The sequence below is a fragment of the Buteo buteo genome, chromosome 21, assembly GCF_964188355.1.
Source record: "Buteo buteo chromosome 21, bButBut1.hap1.1, whole genome shotgun sequence".
Classification (NCBI taxonomy): Eukaryota; Metazoa; Chordata; class Aves; order Accipitriformes; family Accipitridae; genus Buteo; species Buteo buteo.
Window position 1 is genome coordinate 23,833,207 of NC_134191.1, and position 17,838 is coordinate 23,851,044.

The 17,838-nt window shown below is 39.3% G+C and overlaps 1 protein-coding gene across 1 annotated transcript in view; it reads left to right on the plus strand.

The window, feature by feature from the left end:
• The window catches only part of CFAP92 (cilia and flagella associated protein 92 (putative)), a 34,539-nt gene extending 16,756 nt beyond the window's left edge, over positions 1 to 17,783 (plus strand). Inside the window, exons 9-16 of the mRNA XM_075053516.1 lie at positions 1,285 to 2,174; positions 3,163 to 3,357; positions 6,477 to 6,774; positions 8,576 to 8,740; positions 9,534 to 9,746; positions 12,326 to 12,464; positions 13,465 to 13,667; positions 17,073 to 17,783. Of these exons, the coding sequence (XP_074909617.1) occupies positions 1,285 to 2,174; positions 3,163 to 3,357; positions 6,477 to 6,774; positions 8,576 to 8,740; positions 9,534 to 9,746; positions 12,326 to 12,464; positions 13,465 to 13,667; positions 17,073 to 17,252 (2,283 nt within the window). The 3' untranslated portion in view covers positions 17,253 to 17,783. The remainder of the gene's footprint in view (positions 1 to 1,284; positions 2,175 to 3,162; positions 3,358 to 6,476; positions 6,775 to 8,575; positions 8,741 to 9,533; positions 9,747 to 12,325; positions 12,465 to 13,464; positions 13,668 to 17,072) is intronic.
• Positions 17,784 to 17,838: the final 55 nt, after the last annotated feature.

A 17,838-nucleotide genomic window follows, 5' to 3' on the forward strand; every position in this document is an offset into this window, starting at 1 on the left:
GTGTGTGTTGACTTGCTTGTTAGGACAACTTCTATTCCTGTGTTAAAAATATCATTTCACTTGAAAAAGTAGCAAATGTTTCACACCTTAAAAATGCTGTGGACGAAAGAAGTTCTATATTGGTGACAATATAAAGTTTTTGGTCTTATATTTGTAAATTTTGAGAGATGAGTTAGAAAATACGTTCTTTTGTCAAATGGTTGCATTTTTAGGCTTAAAGAAATGTTATTTTAAAAAGGCTCTTTTCTGAGCATTTTATATTGTTGATGTGAAAGTGAAATTAAAGTCAAAGACCTTTGATTTCAGGAGCTATTTTGTTGATCCCCATCTGAGGTGGAATTATAAGGGAATAGTGTATGAAAGATCTGGTTCACATTGGTAGGATTTTTTTTATTGTTTTTGTGAAAATAGTTTAATAATATTATGTCAGGAACTTTATAATGGCGCATATAGTTCTGTGGTGGAGTTCTACGCTGCAGGGCTTATGACAAGCTAGGCGAACTGGCTTAGCATTTACGAAGAGAAACGGGGAAAGTGTCAGTAACTGCGCAACGTAATAAATAATGGAGAAAAACCCCACTCTGTAGTTTCTAATGCGATTTGCAGAGTGACCACAGAAGTTTTGACTTTGTTTCCCTTGCCAGGTGGGATACTGTATGAAATAATGAACTGTTTCAGATTCGCAGTTGTCAGGACAGTCCTTGACAGGTAGCCTCCACTCCATGCAGGCTGCTGTAATGCTGATGGATGCTAACAGGGAGGAACTGCAACAAGTGTTGTGGAATGAATCCCCCTGTTTGCTTCCCCAGATTTGTAAACAAATGGCTAATAATGAAGCTCATACTGTCCATTCCCTACAGTATCTCCATTCCCTATGGTATCTCTGGATACTTGTTGAATTTCATAACTTCTAGCTATAGGCATTTATTTTAGGCCTCGAATAGTACAGATGAATGCATAAGGAGAGACAAAAAAGATCTAGGAGCCATTGCAGTCCCCAGCATGGTCCTTTAATCATCTAGAAACAGTGAGAGTTTTTCAGACATATTTGGTAAGTGAACAAAGTTGAGGACAGGCAAATGAAGGGGACAGTATATTCCCAAAACGCAGGATCCAGACATGTAGAATGGCCTCTGCTGCCTTGGAAGACCATAGTTTGTGTTACAAAGTACATCCCCCATACCTTTGTTACTAGAAAAGCTGATTGTTCTGTGAGGTTAAAAATAAAAAGGAAAAAGGTTAACGCTGCAAATATCTGTTTCTCCTCATCTTTCTGTTCTTTAGAGATTGTGTGTTCCCACCTACTGCAAATACAAATTTCATAACTTTCCACCTCATCAAACTCATGGACAAGTCCATGGAACTCATGTCTACTTTAAGGATGTTAATGTACTTCTAACAGGGACGATGAAACCTGGGGAATTACAGAGGTGTCTTAGAGGTCCACCTTTGGAGATTGAAGTTCATGATCGGGATAGAAACATGGAAAACAACACAAAAAAGCCCTGTTTGTTTGGGGAAGATGATGCAGATGAAAAAGTGGGTAAGGTGAGCTTCCTTGCTTGCAAATCCACAATCTGTAATTCTTTTACAAAGAACGAAGTGTGGCATCCACATGGGGTAGCTAAAGTCAGTCTAACTGATTTATTGCTGGGTAGAAAGTACTTGGCTATCAGTGCTCCCATTCGTAGCTGCTCAGCTCCACATGCAGCTGCTTTCAGTGAGAAGGATGAAAAAAAGAAGAGAACAGGATCAGTGAGTAGTTCTTCCCTGCTACCTACGGGACATTATCTGGAATCAGACTCACTTTTGAAAGTAAGAGTGGAAATAGCTGTGCCATTGGGAATGCATGCAGAAATTGCTGATGCTCAAGTCACAAATTGCCCATATGGTTGTATAATCTACATTTTTGACTACAATAATTCATCTTTATTACATGATTTGGTGGAAGAAATTACAGAAATCAATGCTAAAGCCCTCCAGCTGGACTGCTATCCTGTACACTTAATCGGAATGGCTCTTGCTGCATTAAAACTGAAAACCACACTTGAGAAAGTTTCTGAGTTGGATATTGTTACTGGTTTTCACTTATTGGATGGAGCAACTCATGTCCTTGTCTTGGAGGGATTAAAAGACAAAGCTATCAGGAGACTATGGGATAGACACTTTGAAAGGTAGGAGATTTTGACATTTTTCATCAGTTATTTCCTTAGATTCAGAGATTTTAATTTGATTTATACCTCCCCCATCCCTTTCTATGCAAAGATATACGGGCAACTACATAGCTGATGCTTTCTGTGAGGTTTTAGTGGATATGAGTCCCAGTGGCTGCTTCACTTGAGGCATAATCTTCTCATCTTTATCACGTGACACCACAGATCATCCATGTAAAGTTAAAAGAAGGATGGCAGCATGTACTTTTTTTTGTTAAGCTGCTACTTGGTTTGTGGAAACAGCACTATCTGCCAATTCTGAGTAACAACAAAAATACTTAATGGGATCTAAAACAAAATAGTCACTATGAGGAAGCTGGACTTCAAGCTGTTTCTTCTTTTGAGTTTAGGGGAAAATGTGACAAATTCAAAGAGAATGTCTCACTCAAATTTCATGCCTAAAAATAATTTATATTTTTTCCAGCACTGTAGCATGTTTTTAAAGCTTTCCTGTGGTGGTTTGTTGTTTGGGTTTTTTTTAATGCAAGTCACTTCATTGCAGTTACTGTAATTATTTATTGCATGAAAGGTTGTCTCTTGTCAGTGCTCACCTGTAACCTAAATTGAAGCTTTGTTTTATTGTTGCAGTATCAATTTTGGTATTTGTAGTAGAAATATTTATATAATGCTTTTGTAGCAGTAATAAGGGTGTTAAAGGGCAGAACACTGATGGAACTGAAGTGAGCTTCCTTTCAGATGTTTGCCATGTGGCTTAAAAAGAAAACATAGGCAACTCTGTTATGTTCTGAGAGTTTTGATATTTGCTTTGTAATTTTGTCCAAAATAATTTTTTCAGAACAGTTCACGTGAAGCGAAGGCCATAAGAGGTTCCATCTAAAGGACAAAAGCAGAGCAGTTTCATTAGAGAGAGTAATTGTGCTGCAGAACTGAGGAAACCTGAGATAGGGCCTGATTGTTTTAACCTTGTGATTGGGGTACTTTGTTACAGAACTTACAGACATGAAGATGGACAACTGGAAATACTGTATAACTCACAACTGTCTTTCCATCAGCGCCGGTATACAGACCTGGAAGCTATCTTTTACCATTTCCGCCTCTGTCAGCCCCTCTTCACTATAATGAAACAGCCTCTGCTTTATGTCAGAGGTATGGTTCCTTGGGCATGTTTCCAAGCCTTGTCCAGGTATGACTCGTCCAGATTCATAGTCAAGAAATTAGGAAATGAGATGTTAGCAAAGTAGAGTGAATAGTTAATACAAAAAATAATACTCTTGGATATCTTTTCCCTGATGAAAGCAGTCAGTGGGCCCGATGGGTAATTCAGATTTTAGATCAGGTGTGGTAAGACAGAAGAGCATGGTTTTCTAACTGCTGACATAGTGGTATTGGTGAGCCCAGTTTTAGTTTGGGCAGGAGTTAATAATTTGTAAAGAAGAGAGGTGTATCAGTAGGATAGTATGTAAGAAAATATCTGAATATAATACAAATAGAAGAAAGAGAAAATTCCAGTGTCAGAAGCATCAGCTGGGAAGGATTTACTTCTCTGCTCTGTTCTTATAGAGGTGGTGTAGGATGCAGTAATGGAGGAGGCCAAATAGGACTTGGTAGAGCCAGAAAGTCCCTTAAACTAAGTGGGGAATTCTAAGAACTGTTTTCCTACAGTAACTAGAGAAAGGAAGAGTTCTGTGAGAGTCGGGAGAATATGTTTCCTGTTCCTGGCTTTTTGTTTGGGGGTTTTGCTGCATGAGTTATTGCTGGATCTTTGCCAGGTTGCTCACTTTGTCAGCATGCAGGTATTCACAGCTGTTTGCCTTAAAGCATCTCTGGTATTACACCTTGTGAGATGGCTTAAAGAAAAGGAAAGTGGGTGAAGTCTTATGTGCATATGTTTCTATCTATCTATTTTACTAATCTATGAAAAAATTTCTATGTGTGTTTTTTTTGTTTGTTTATTTGTAAATTAAGACACATCTGTTGAGAGGTGGAAAAAGGTACCATCCATTTTTGGTATGAGCAACATGGGTTTAGAGAGCAGAGATGAACAGTGATTACTTTCTTTCTTGCTAGAAATAGACTGGCTTGTTTAGATTAACTTCTGAAATGAAATCCTGCAAAGCATATTTGAAATGAATGGGGACATTTAGTCCTGAGACAAGAAAGAGTGAATGTCTCCTAGACATCAGTCTGATTTCACAAAAAAATCTTGTTAATGTGCAATAATATACACGCAATCTCATAGCAGCCTTACCCCTTGCCCTCCCACATGCTTGCTTTTTGGTAAAACATACTCAGTAATGTGTATTACGTATGGATTACCTGTCTGCTACAAGTTTTATTTTGTATATGTCAAGGCAGTTGCTGAAAAATGAATGCAGTACACCTCTAATCTAGCAGGCTGGTTTAGTACACCTATCTGTTTCCCCTTGTTGGCTGACCTATTCAAGTGCAAGAACTGTTTATTTGCTGACAACTAATGAAATTTAACTTCATTAAGCTAATGAAGAGCCAGGCCTTTACACTTTGAGTTCTGAAGTATATTCATTCTAATGATCTGCATGTAACTTGGGTACCTCTTCACATATCTGTAATTTGTTTCATGTTTATTCTGTGAGATGGTGAGGAAAAGAATACAATATGAAGGTGACTGGTGGCCATCACTGTGATGTCCTTAAAAGTCCCTTTTTATTTTGTTTTTCTTTGATGACGGTTGGTAGGTACCTTTCTTCCTTAACCTATGTGCTGGCAATATTTGAGGTAGAAAATAACATAATACTGCATATTTTAGATGCTTGGTAGTTAATTTTCTTGTGAAATTTTACTGTAGTATGTCCTGTCTAAAAAAAGAGAAAATTAAATCAGCAGGTTAGCTGCTGTACACAACTTGCTAGATAGCTGCAGCTCAGGTTCCTGCAGTGAAAGTGAGGGTTTTGGGATGGCTGGGATAATTTTAAATGCAGGGGTTATTTTTCCACTAGAGAGAATTGAAGCTGCAGGAATGATTACTATACTTCATAGTACTCATTGCTATAAAATTAGAGAGAACCTCAGTAAAAGCATCTTTTGTGGCGGAGACAATGTCCTTCTAGACACCTGCTCTTTCCAGCAACCCACCATCACAGGTTGGTGAATCATGTCTGCCAGGCTTTGAGTGTTAGTCCTTTTTACCATACCCTCATTCTGCCGTGGCTGTAATTATTCAGAGAAATACAAATAAATTCTTCACTGGAGCATACAGACTGTGAACTATGTTCAGGAGCAGTATCTAACTTGTAGAACTCCTGGGTTTTTTTTAGTTTTTGGTTGGCTGTAGTCAGTCAGTGGTTTCATGTGTGCACAACAGAAACTGCTGCTGCTTGATACATTTCCTTCTGCTAGAATTAGCCAGGAAAGTAATTTTAACTGTAGGAAAACTAATGCATGTGATCCATATGCACAATCTCCAATGTAATTTTTCAATATACCAATACAAACTCTATTTGTGTCATTAATGCTGATGCAACTTTGAAATTAAAGTTATCAGTTGCATGTATTGTTCAGAAGTAATGATAAGATAATAATGTTGTAGTAATTTTACAATTGAATTCTTTTACAGTACTTTGTAAAGTTACTCTGCTCAAATAAAGAATAGCTATGTGATAAATGATTAACAGATTTCCACTTTTGGCAAGGAATCATAATACTATGTTTGGCTATCAGGTGAGTCACTTTATTTCATGGCCTCTGCTATGGCCTGAGCCAGGGAGGCTGAGAACGGAATTAAGTGCATAGGTGTGAAGTGTGCATATAGTGCTCAGTAGCTGTCATATATTTAGAACTGGTTTTGTGTTGACACTAGTCTTTTCAGCCAAATTTAGTGAATAAACAGAAATCACATGTGAGGCAAGTGTCATGAACGGCATATAGAATGAAAGTTGATCAGAACAAGACGTAAAATAGAGGTGAGGCAGGATGGATTTTAGTGGGCGTTCAACATAAATATGGGTCACACACTAGAACCAATGTGCATGAAGGGAGTTTGCTTTATTGCCTTTCCAGCCCGAGGCTAGAGAAATTCAGCAACTAATCATTAACTTGCAGCTAAATCTAGTGCCAGCAGCATTCCTAGAATATTCCTAGTAGGTTTATTAAACTGCTAAACTTGTTTATTGCTGCTAAATGCCAGCATACGTGAACTGACCGGAACTTCTTAATAAGTAGATGTTTCAAGAAGGTTGTATAGTTTTTCCACAGTAATATTAATTGTAATGATTTGATTGCAGTAAAGTTTTTGTAAACTAATAAAATGTTAATGTCTATTTGTAGGCTCAATTACCTTTGTCACAGTAAGAGATTGAGGGATGTAATTCATGGGGATCTGCTGCCCTCAGCAGAGATGATCACAGTCTTGAGTCACGAGTATGGAGTTCCCTTAACTGATGAGGATCACTTCACTCAGAAACCTCCTTTACTCCCATTTTCCTCTGATGATTGTACAGTACCAGGAAAAGTTAGCAGAGTGAAACAGGCAGTATATTCTTCAGTAGATAACTACAATGAAGTGTATGTGCAGCGGAAGAAAGAAATAGCAGACAAAATGTCTTTTGAGAGGAACCATATTGTGGTGAGTAGTTTGCAATATGCGAGAGGCAAGCCTCAGTTGCAAAACTTCATATCCTTAATCGACACCTCCTTCATCTCCTGAAACAATAACTCATTAGACTTAAAAACTTTTGGTAGGGTGTTTGTAGGTATTGTAGAAACATGATAAAAAAGTGCAGGGTAATTTTATTTTGCAAGGAGGAGACACTGTGTGAGTGGTAAGGAAACAGATTAAAGGACTTGTAATTTCTTTTTGGGTTTGGTTCCTAGTTTTCTTTGTCTCTTTCTTCTCCATAGCTCCCCCATTGTGCTTTAGCATGTCATCCATGCTTCAGATGCTTGCAGGGGGCCAAGCCAACTAAGCTTATGTGAAAATTGCGCTTTCTTCTCTTGCCGTGTGAAAGACCTTCTTGCCTTTGGGCAACCATGATGGCATTTATTCTTAACTAAATAAAATAAGCAGTTGCAGACAGAGCTGAGCTGAGCTTTAAGGAAATGGTGAAGAATTTTAGAACCTCTTCTCGCTTGCTACCAGTGCCCACCCACCCCTTCTGTTGCCTCAGAGAAAATGCATTGAAACTAAACCCTTTCCCATTAATATAGACATCAAAGAAGGGGTATCCTGCATGTTTCCTGGGAGTCTGAATTGGATTTTGGAGTATATTGCTTAGTTGAGGACTCTAGCCATCCTGTGGTTTGTGAAGAATAGTTCTGAATATTTTTTCCTGTGTATATTTTAATACAAACAGGTTTTGTCTGATATGTGGAAATCTGTGTTCCTGTATAAGGGTACTGTCTTGGAGATACTGGAAGAAATTTAACTCCTGAGTAGTTCCTTTTTCAGTCTTAGTCTGCTGATAAAGAAGTATTACATAAGGCTAGAAAAGGAGACAATCGTTAAATAATTGTTCCTGGTACTTGCATTTATAACATCATAGGAGGATGAGAGCAGCGGAGCTCTTGGGCCTAATCATTCTCTACAGATCAAGTGTAGAGTTATTTTGTTACTTGTATAAAGTTAGCAGTTTTCCCAGTGTATGTGTTTTAACCACATTTTGTTTTATACATGCTTTTGAATCAGGAGGATAATAGAGGAACTGGGAAGTCCTCTGTAGAAAAGAAAATATGAAATTCTTTTTGAATAGTAGGTTAGGTAACCTTTCAGGCTTTTTGATTAAAAAAAAAAAGGGGGAGGGGGGGAAGTGGATGTCAAGGGAAAGTGGATGTCACAGGGAAGTGACATCCAAAATGCAATTTTACTCGCTTGCTGTAATTGCCTATTATGGCAGAGTCTGAATTCAAAGCCATAATTACTGTAAACACAGTAGAATGATGTTTTTAAGTGAATGAATAGGTATTAGGGTTTAATTATACTGTGTCAGTAGAGAAATTTGAAGAGTTCTAATGAATGGTGTTTCCCATGTCACTGTATTTGCTGGGGTGTTAATGGAATCGTAAAAATGAAAGAACTAATCTTATTTCATTTGAAGATGATGAGCATCAGCTCTCCAGAACAACTATTAGATCTGTAAGTAGAAGTCATTCTCTAGTGAGTGCTTGCCTCCAGTCTACTGCAATTAGTCTTGCAGAATATCCTATGCGAGGGTGAAGTGGTGCTATTTTTTTTTAATAGAGTCTTTTTGTGGAGTATTTTATTAACAAAGAGCTGTTATGTAATAAATCTATATGTAGATTTTTTTTAGGGTTTTTTGTTTTGTTGAAGTTGGTTTTATGTTTACAGAATCATTTGATTGTTTATAATTTTTTCATAACCCTCTGAATTCCCAATTCAAACAGAACTCACATGTAATCTCTGTTTGCAGGCTAACATTGGTGCTGTATGCCAACTCAAAGGAAAGATGAAAAAGCCAAAGTTTGAAGCTTTCAGGATTTCTCCTGTTGATGGCAAATCTGTCTTTAACTACAGCTCTCAGAGCCTGAATTCTGCAGAACTTGCAAAGAAGCATCTTCGCCAGGAAATGGCAAAGGTAAATTGAGACACATAACTGGAACATCTTGGCTTGCTCTATGTAGTGCTTAAAAAAGAGCTATTAATTAAATAGTTTCACACTAGTAACTCCCATGTTAGTGCATAGAAGGGAAGTTGGGATCCAAAAGGATCTCAGTCTGAGAGATATTTTTTGTTGCTGTGTAAAATTCTGCTCTTAATGCCATTCGTTATAGTCAAGTTGTCTCATCTCCGTGACTTGGGCTGTCATTTTGAGAGCAGACTTTGATAACTTAGGTGTTCACTTCCAGTTCTCCGTCCCACACAGTTATAAGTGGGAGAATTTGAGGAATTGCAGTGTCGGTGTATGCAGTATTAAGTGATTTGAAGAACACATTTAAGAGCACATTTGAAAATCACATTTATCTGCTTTTGTTGGAATAGGTGGCTCAAATCTTAATAACAAATGCTATTTTCTTATCAGCTAGTGGAAATTACTGTAGCTCTGTGAAAACTGTTCATGATGTACCATGAACCACAGTATGAACTACAGTTCCCTTTTTGCGCAAATAATATTAAACATATTTATTTCTGTAATTATTTTACAGAGATCGCATTATACCAATTGTCATTAAATCCATCATTGGATCATAATAGAATGAAATTTAAAAACTTTTAAAAATATTTAATGATACATATTTTGTATAATTTTGATTTATGATTACTTGCAGTCTTGAGGAAAGATATGATACTGGTTCTGTACCTTATGGACTCCTTTTCCAGCAAAGGGGAATTCACATTAACAACAACAACAAAAAATCTTTTTTTTGTAGGAACCAAAGAACAGATTCACTTATTCTCATGAGTATCTGTCAGCCATGTTTGACCCAGTGGATGTGGTTGCTGTCTGTAAGGAATTCTCTGCAAAATCCAAGAGTATGTGGCTGTCACCAGATGGATTTGTATTTCCTGGATTTAAGAGCAGCATTGAAAGCAACCTGCACCCTCAGATGCCTGATGAGGCACGTCTGGAGGAGTTAAGTGAGGTAACAGAAAACTTAAATGAACAGTCCTAAGTGAACTCAAGCATTTTAGGAGACTTGAAAGAGGCAGGCTGCTTTAACATACGGAAGTCTTTTTTGAGGGGTACAGTCTAGGCAGCTCTTTTGAGGGTGACATCCATATTTGCAGTTTGGGTACATCAGCACCTAGCTTATCCAGGTGACAATTTGGATACACAAATTCTACCCTAAACACATACAGAAAACCCATTTGACGATATTAACTGGGTACTAACAGGTATTAATGGACTATAGAGTGCTTTGTTTTACATTTACAGGTGGGGTCTAGTGTCAGAAAAATAATAATATTGCATTCTGGATGGTTCTGGGCTGTTCTTCATGATTTGCCAATCTAGTTGTGGCCTTCCTTCATGTTTCCAAATTCCCTCACTGCTTATTTTTCCTCCACCTTTTATTTATGGTTTGTATACAGTTTTATGGGGTGTTTGTTCTCCACCACTGTGTTCTCTATCAGTTTCTTCCTGCCTTGTGTCCTCTCTCCCTTCTCCTGTTCTTTACTATTTAGCTTCTAGTTTTCTGCCACTTTACTGGGTCATCAACTTGACTAGTTTACAGTTCCATGTTTTGAACAGTCTTCAGCATTGTGCATACTCAAGCACACATAGTCTGCCATTAGGAAGAAAATTTGCATTAGAATTGGCAAGGTGAGGAAATAAAGGTAATAGAACAGGGGGGGTTTGTGCAGGATCAGTAAATTCTACCAAATTAATTGAACACAGTCACAACACAGAGTGGAACAACGTGAATGCTTGGAGGCTTGTTATTGTATCTTGCAAGAATGTGTACATGTTCATTTAATTTTCAGGCTTTATTTATCTTTTTTTCATACAAATTAAAGTAGTTTCTCAAAAAGGTTAGAGTATAGCTGGAGTGAAATGGTTAGTGAAAACAAAGTGCTTTTTTCTGATCCATCGTGCTGGAGAATGTATCTTCTCACAAAGGAGCAGAGAAGATTCACTGACGGAGAGTAACCAAAGCCAGCTAGTACAGTATAATAGCTGGTGCCTTTTGCTGAAGAGACAAAAAAGAGGAGGGGAACTAGGCAGTACACGATCAAAAACCGACAGGCTGAAAAAGGAGTAGCTGGCTTACACTGCAGCAGCTGATGACTGACACTAGAGTTACTGAACTGAAATAAATGGGGGACGGTGATATTCGGTGTGGGTGTAGCAGTTGATCAGTATGTTGTATTGACCATTGGCACCTACTGATGGGATGAGAGTGGGGAAGAGAGCTGACATCTTACCCTGAATGACACTAAGTGTAACCTGGCAGTACCAGTAGACGCGTAGCGTCAGTGCTAGCCATGGAGCTGGGAGAAAAGAGGAAGGAGGCTCCTCTGCTCAAGCAGGGACCTCGTGGGCAAGACCAGCATTATATTGGACAGTGGAGATAGATAGATTGATTCTGAACTTACCATTCATGTTACCTGAAAGGTGGAACAAAAGCAAAAAACTATTAGGATCTCATTCTGAAGCAGTCTGGTTCTGATACATTGCCTCTTCAACCATTCTGGTTTTCTTCTCAAACACAGAGTTTGGCTATCTTCTGTAACACCATCCCTTGGGAGGCAAAAAGATTCTTGGAGTTCTTCTGATTTCCTAAAGTATCTCCATACAGTTTCAGCAGTGACTCAGCTATCCTTTAATGGCATGGTTTTAGGTAAAACAGTGAAAGTACAGGGCTAACAACAGACAGTGGGAGTTAATTTGTAGCCTAGGAAGGATAGGTTTGTCTGAAAAAATCTAACTGGTATTTCAGCAGTGGGTAGTCAGAGGACCACAAAAAGTTGAACTCTATTTTGCAATTGTGATGATGAATATTCCTGCCACGATTCCAGTGCACATGCTTCTTCTCTCACCTGGTTCCTCGGGACACCTGGGCTCTTGGCCCCAGTAGTTTATTGATTGTACTTTTAGAAGCACTAGGACAGCATCTGCTTTCTGAAAGCACTGTGCTTTAATATCCTCCTTGAGATGATGTATAGCTCTCACTGTTCTGGCAGTCCTGTACAGCCAGCCCACTTCTTACTGTTGGGAAAAGATAAGTAACTAGCTAGCTTTTGGACTGGGTCTATCCTCTTACAGTCTCATTGTGCAGAGGAGGATATTGATACAGAATCACATGGATGAGAGGGATGGTCCACATTCACCTGCGATTTTAGTAGCTGGAAAGTACAGGAAAGTGCATCAGATCCTTTATACCACTGCAGAGAAATGTGACATAAAGATGAAATTGAACCCCCTGCCAGGTATTTCTCAAGTGTACTCTAAGTGCCTGCATGTTAGATAACAGCTCAGTACTAGCGTATCAGCAGCTTGCTCACAAAATGGATTTTTGTTCTTATTCATGTGTATCAAACACAACAAACTGAAAAGCTACTTACAGAGAGAAATGGTCCTGTGTAGTGAAGTCTGGACTTTGGTAAGTTCCTGTTATGGTAGTTGTTAGATTGCTACCCAAGAATCTGGCTAACTTATTTTATGTGATTCTTCCCTGGTGATTTTGGCCTAGCTTCTTAAAGGGATTCAATTTTCATTTAGAAATGGCAGGAGAATACTCTGCATGCTAACATGGAGCCAGTGCTGTCACGAGACAGATGGAGCTGGGACAAACGGCACATTGATTTTGATCTTTACGAGAAGCCACCTGAGCTCTTCATGACAACAGCCCCACAGACTGGTAATGGATCTGTTAAAATTAACTAATCACAAAGCTTTTAACTTAAAGCTCTGACATATGGTCCTGAAGCTTGTTCAGTTCTGCCATTGAGGAAGGGAGTTTGAATGCAAAGCTGTTTAGCAACGAGATCCACTTTACAGCAAAACTGTTCGTACTCTAACAAATGAAGCATCCTAAGATGTAAGACCTTGGCCATACTCCAATTTTACCCCTCCATTTACCCAACTTCTTAGCCTCCGTTCCTTTGCCTATAGTAAAATATTACAGGGAGGTATAGATCCTTCTTGGCTTAGTCTGTAAAGCTAGCTTTGTTGGCTTCCTGATCTTCCTTTATACAGATTGATGACAATCAGTTTTGGTTACCAAAGCCAGACAAAATGTCCCTCACAGACTGCAAGCAATACCAGATAATTGGTGCAGAGGGGGCCTGAGATGAGCCAGTTAAATCTGCACACTGTCACAGCAGCCTGTAGTGTGCCTTGGTGAGGTGGTCAGTGTACAACCTCACGTTCTCCCACAAACAGTAATAGACAAAGTTTTATTTCATTATAAAACAGTATTTTGAAAAGCTTCCCATGTGTTTCTTTTTGCCCAGAACCAACTGAGATTCACTGGAATATTTACAAGCAGAAAAGAATAGATTTATTGTGGTTGCTAGAATCTTTCATCTTTGGCAACTTTTCTGCTGCCTGTTACCCTGTAACTTGCAAAACACTTAGTGCAATTCTTCTCAAGTGCTTCCTACAGAGAAATGCTTTCGGAAGCAGTCAGGATTAATTCCACGTTCATGTGTGTTTTATGGAGCCTACAGGACAGTGAATTGTCTTTGCTGTGGGCACTGGCCATTATTCTAACAACTGTATCATTTCTTCTAGTGGAAACCTTGTGAGAAATGGTGTTCTTTGCAATAGAGGCTTTTAGCCTACCTTTTTCAGTTCAAACAGCCAAAACATATCTTTTCCATCTAACTGGTTTCCATTGCCTGGTTTTTCTTCTACAGTCTGTTGTCAGCCTTGTGAAGATGCTACTCGGATTCTGCAAACTACATTTCACGATACCAAGCTGAAAGCTCACCAGCGCTCCACAGCAGCTGAGTTATCCACGTGTGGGCCGAGAGCCAGGTTTCAGCTACAGAAGCTCCATAGACTTCTGCAAGGTGTACCTCCGAAATTCTCGCTTGGCAAGGCAGGACCAATTTTGAAGGTAAAGGGTACCTGTCTTTGGGTACTGACCCTGGCACCTACCTTTGCACAACAACAGCTGTCCTGCACTTTGTGGAAGGCAGATAACATGTGACACTCTTAATTTAGCACAGTACTTTTGGAAGTAAAAATTCTTGTTAAAATTGGCGTTGATAGTACTGGTTGACTCAATCTTACAAAGCTCTTAGAAAAATGTATCATCAGCCCAGGCACAAAATGATTTCTTTTTCTTTTTTTTTTTTTTTTCTTTTAGTTCTTTGCTTTGATGCTTAGAGATAGTGGAGGAAGGGGGAGAATTTCTGTTCAATTAACTACCTTGCCTGTCAGTGTGCAGTGGGTGAGAAAAGAAGAACAATTTTTTGGCCAGCTGGCTTAGCAGCTCTAAAAGAAATTGTAATGTCCCCTAATGAAATGTAGGGGTCGAGGCACTTCTATAGACTAGATGCCAAATGTCTCTCCATGTGTTCTCTTGATTACCATAGTGCTGTATAGACGTCCTGAGTGTTGCACTTCAGCCTGGTGGTGCAAAAATCCCCCACAGACACCCCAGTCTGCAAGACTAAAGGGTTTGTGCTCATTAATATGAAAAGCTGTATGGGTGGCCTGCACCTAACTGTTCTTTTGTTGGCTGAATCATAGTCAGGGCTTGCATCTAAATGACTGACCCAAACCCTGAGTGTGCTTTTAAAGCTGATTTTGATCAAAGGGACTGAAGCTCGATGTTGGCTACAAATGCTCTAGAAAAGCAAACACAGGAACTATGAGAATGTTGGTAACAAAAGCAGAGTTAAACCTTTGAGGCCAACTCACTGCTGCCACCATGCCCCCCCCCCCCCTTTTTTTTTCAATATTCTGAGTGCCAGTCCTTGTATTAAATGGACACTCAGCAGCAAGCTGCCTGGCCTCTTCAGTTTAGAGCGTCAGGCTTTGAACTGCGTATGCCTTTGTGCTCTCTGTGCTTGGCCTTCTGCTTTGATTTGGTTGTTCAAACTGTGAAACTTGTCCATCTTCGACTCTTTGCCTGTTTCCTATAATTCCAATGCAGAGCCCTTTTTGCTAGATTGCATATAAATATGCTATTCGTTTATTAGATAACTTACTTATATCTTGCACTTAATGACATCATTCTAATTATGGCACTCAGACTTGACTCTGCCATATCCCAAGTTTCTTGAACACATTTTTCAAGCCTTCTAACTATAGCTGATGGGAAGACATTTCTGTCTTGCTTCACTAAATTGGCTACTCTTTTGCAAAAATACAATCTTTTAGAAAGGATGTTATGTGCATTAAGTTCCATGGGTCTGCTTTGGAAGAAAGATTTAAAAAAAACAAACCCAAAACCAAACAACAAAACCCTCCTGATATATTTTTAGTTCTTGCTTTTAATAATTTCTAAACTAGCCTCCTTTTCCAGTACAGTGTTTTAATTCTGTCAGAAAAAGAAAGAAAATGTCCTTTGCTGGATGATGTGGCTTGCTGAAGGAACATAGAATTTAACCATGCTGGATATATTAAAGCTAAACATGCAGTGTCACATTATCACAACATCATTTATTTTCTGATTATTTTTATATGTAAGTTTGTTTTCAGAAGGGTGAACACAGTATCTCAGCTCCACTAGCTAGTTTAGTGCCATTGCCTTCTATTTGCACATTCTTATGCTATTGCGTTCTCTGCTGATTTGTCTCTTTTAGAACCCTGCCTTCTTCACCTGATTTTCTTTTCTTTTTTTTTTTAAATTTTTGCTGTAGCAGCTTAGAGCTGGTTGCTAAGTGCGTGCTGTGGCTTTTCCTCCATACTGTACAAGCAGTGTAATTCCTGTCCCTGTCTACCTGCCTAGGATTCCTGGTGCTCTGATGAAAGGTCGTTACTATCCGTGCAGGTCTGAGTGTTGCTGGAACACCGAGGGATCGCTCGGACTAGCCCTCAGGTGCTCCGACGCCCTTCCCAAGGTTTCGTTGTTCATCCCAGTGCACTGGGGTCCAGCCATGTACCTCCCTCCCATCGGATAACTAACTAACTGACACAAGCTAGTCTGTCTGTCTGTGCATAGTGCCTATTCCTAGGTGCAGGCTTTGTATCTCTAACAGGATTCACTTTTTGCTATAAAAGCAAATATGGACTTTTTAAAAAAAAACTTTCATTATGCAGGCTTCCTCTACCTGCTTCAAATATTGGACTGTCTCTCAAACCATGTGCTTTATTTAGCCTTCTGTGAGTGTAATCTGATCGCCGGCTTTTAGGTATGCTCACTTCTCACGTTCAAATCACGCTTGAGTGGATTTATTCTCTCAGATCTTGTCTGGTGCAGCTGTTTGATTACTGGGACAATTTCTGCTCAATATTTCCTCTCACTTGTTAGGCAAGCAAACCCCCTGAGTGAGGGCTGTGTGACATCTGTGTGGACACTTCCAAGCTGGAACTTTAGCTTTACTGACTAACCTGACAATTGTGTGGGTTTGGTTATATTTTTTTTTTTTTTTTTTAATTTGGTTGCTTGGTTTTGGTTTTGGGTTTTTTTTCACTTAACACTAGGAATCAGCTTGTGATTTGTATCTTAAAGGTTTTGAAGCACAAAGGTTGCACATAATCACCTTTTTTTTTTCTTTTCTTAAAGAAAGTGATCTCAAATACAGGCTTGTAAGACTCCATGAGTTTGAGCACTGTGTGCTTTAGCTGTGTACATTTCCAACCTTGTAGTTTGCCTGTAAGGTAAATGCTCTGGGGCTCATTTATGTAATAGTATATGAGGGCACAACAGCTTTCCTCTCCTGTCCATGTTTTGGGGAATCTGTGCACTTAAAAATTGACTCACATTGGGTGCAACGGCACCCAAAACGTCCTGTGAGGAATGGCTGCCTGCACCTCTTTTTTTTTTTTTTTTTTAAAGCCTAGCTGGCCCAGCACCTGAACATACGTTGTTTTCTTGTCCCAGCCTGTCCCAGCCCTGTCAGCATTGGACAACCCGTCCTGTGACACCAGGTCGGATGCCCTCCCAGGAAGGAGGAAGGGTGTCACCAGTGGCTTTGTACCAGGCCCTGATGACCAGCACAGCTTGAAGTGCAGCAAGAATGTTACCCCCCCAGCACAACAGGGAGTGTAAGAAGTTTGAAAAACTCTGAGGCGCACATTCAAGTAAGACCACCTTATTGCTAGAAATAGCAGAAGTTGGCCCACATTATTTTATATAGTGCGTGTCAAAGAGCTGCGGTACACAGACATTATAACAATAAATTACTAGGTCAATAAATTAAATTATTAGGGTGTATCCCAAAGCAACAAACGAATTAATTATATATAGGACAACTTGGCGTTCTTGGGCAGTCTCCTTTTCAAGTCCAGAATTAAGGAATGAGGTTTGCCCTGGGTGTCCCTGTGCATTACCTGCGTTACATGTTCACAGGTTGAACTTTCCACAGAGCTGTCAGAGACACTGACCCTTCAGCTGTATGCCCGGCCTTACACCGAGGAACGTAGGCTGCAGCATTTCTCATCTAAGAAGCATAAATCTAAGCTTTTGAAGAGCAATTTTTACCTTTCCAGTTTAACTACTAGATATTTGAAGAAGTTTCATGTTATTTGAACTTTCTAAATTAAACTGTATCAGCTGGCAAATTTTCCATTAACAGGAAACTTGTAGTTACTGTCTCAATTACATATGGAACAATGTTAAAAGTGGTTTAATTGGTATTTTGTTCTTTATTGTGGGAGATGAGTTCTGGCCTTACTTTGCTGTCATGTCATCAAATCATGCAAGATACTGCTCTGCTTCATTTAATTATTCATTTCTTGCAGAAATGTAATCTTGCATTTAAATAAAAACCCACACCTATTGGTTTTTAAAAACAAAACAAAGCAAAGGGGCCAGCATAAGGCCCTTAAGACCAGGGTCAGGAACAGAACATGGAGCAGTTCTGATTAAATACAAGGAAAAACATTTAAATGGGAGCTCAGAGACCCTGAACCCACCACCCAGCTGGTGCTGCTGTCCACAGTCTGGTGGACGTGATGACCCCTGGAGGTCCCTTCCAAACTGAACTGTTCTGATTCTGCAAGTCTTTCAGTGCTTCCCTAAAGGTGAGTAGTTGATTTAAGCTTAAAAACACTTACAAAACCACCCAATCCTTTCCCTGGGAAAACACAGCTCACTGTCCAAACCTCAACTGTCT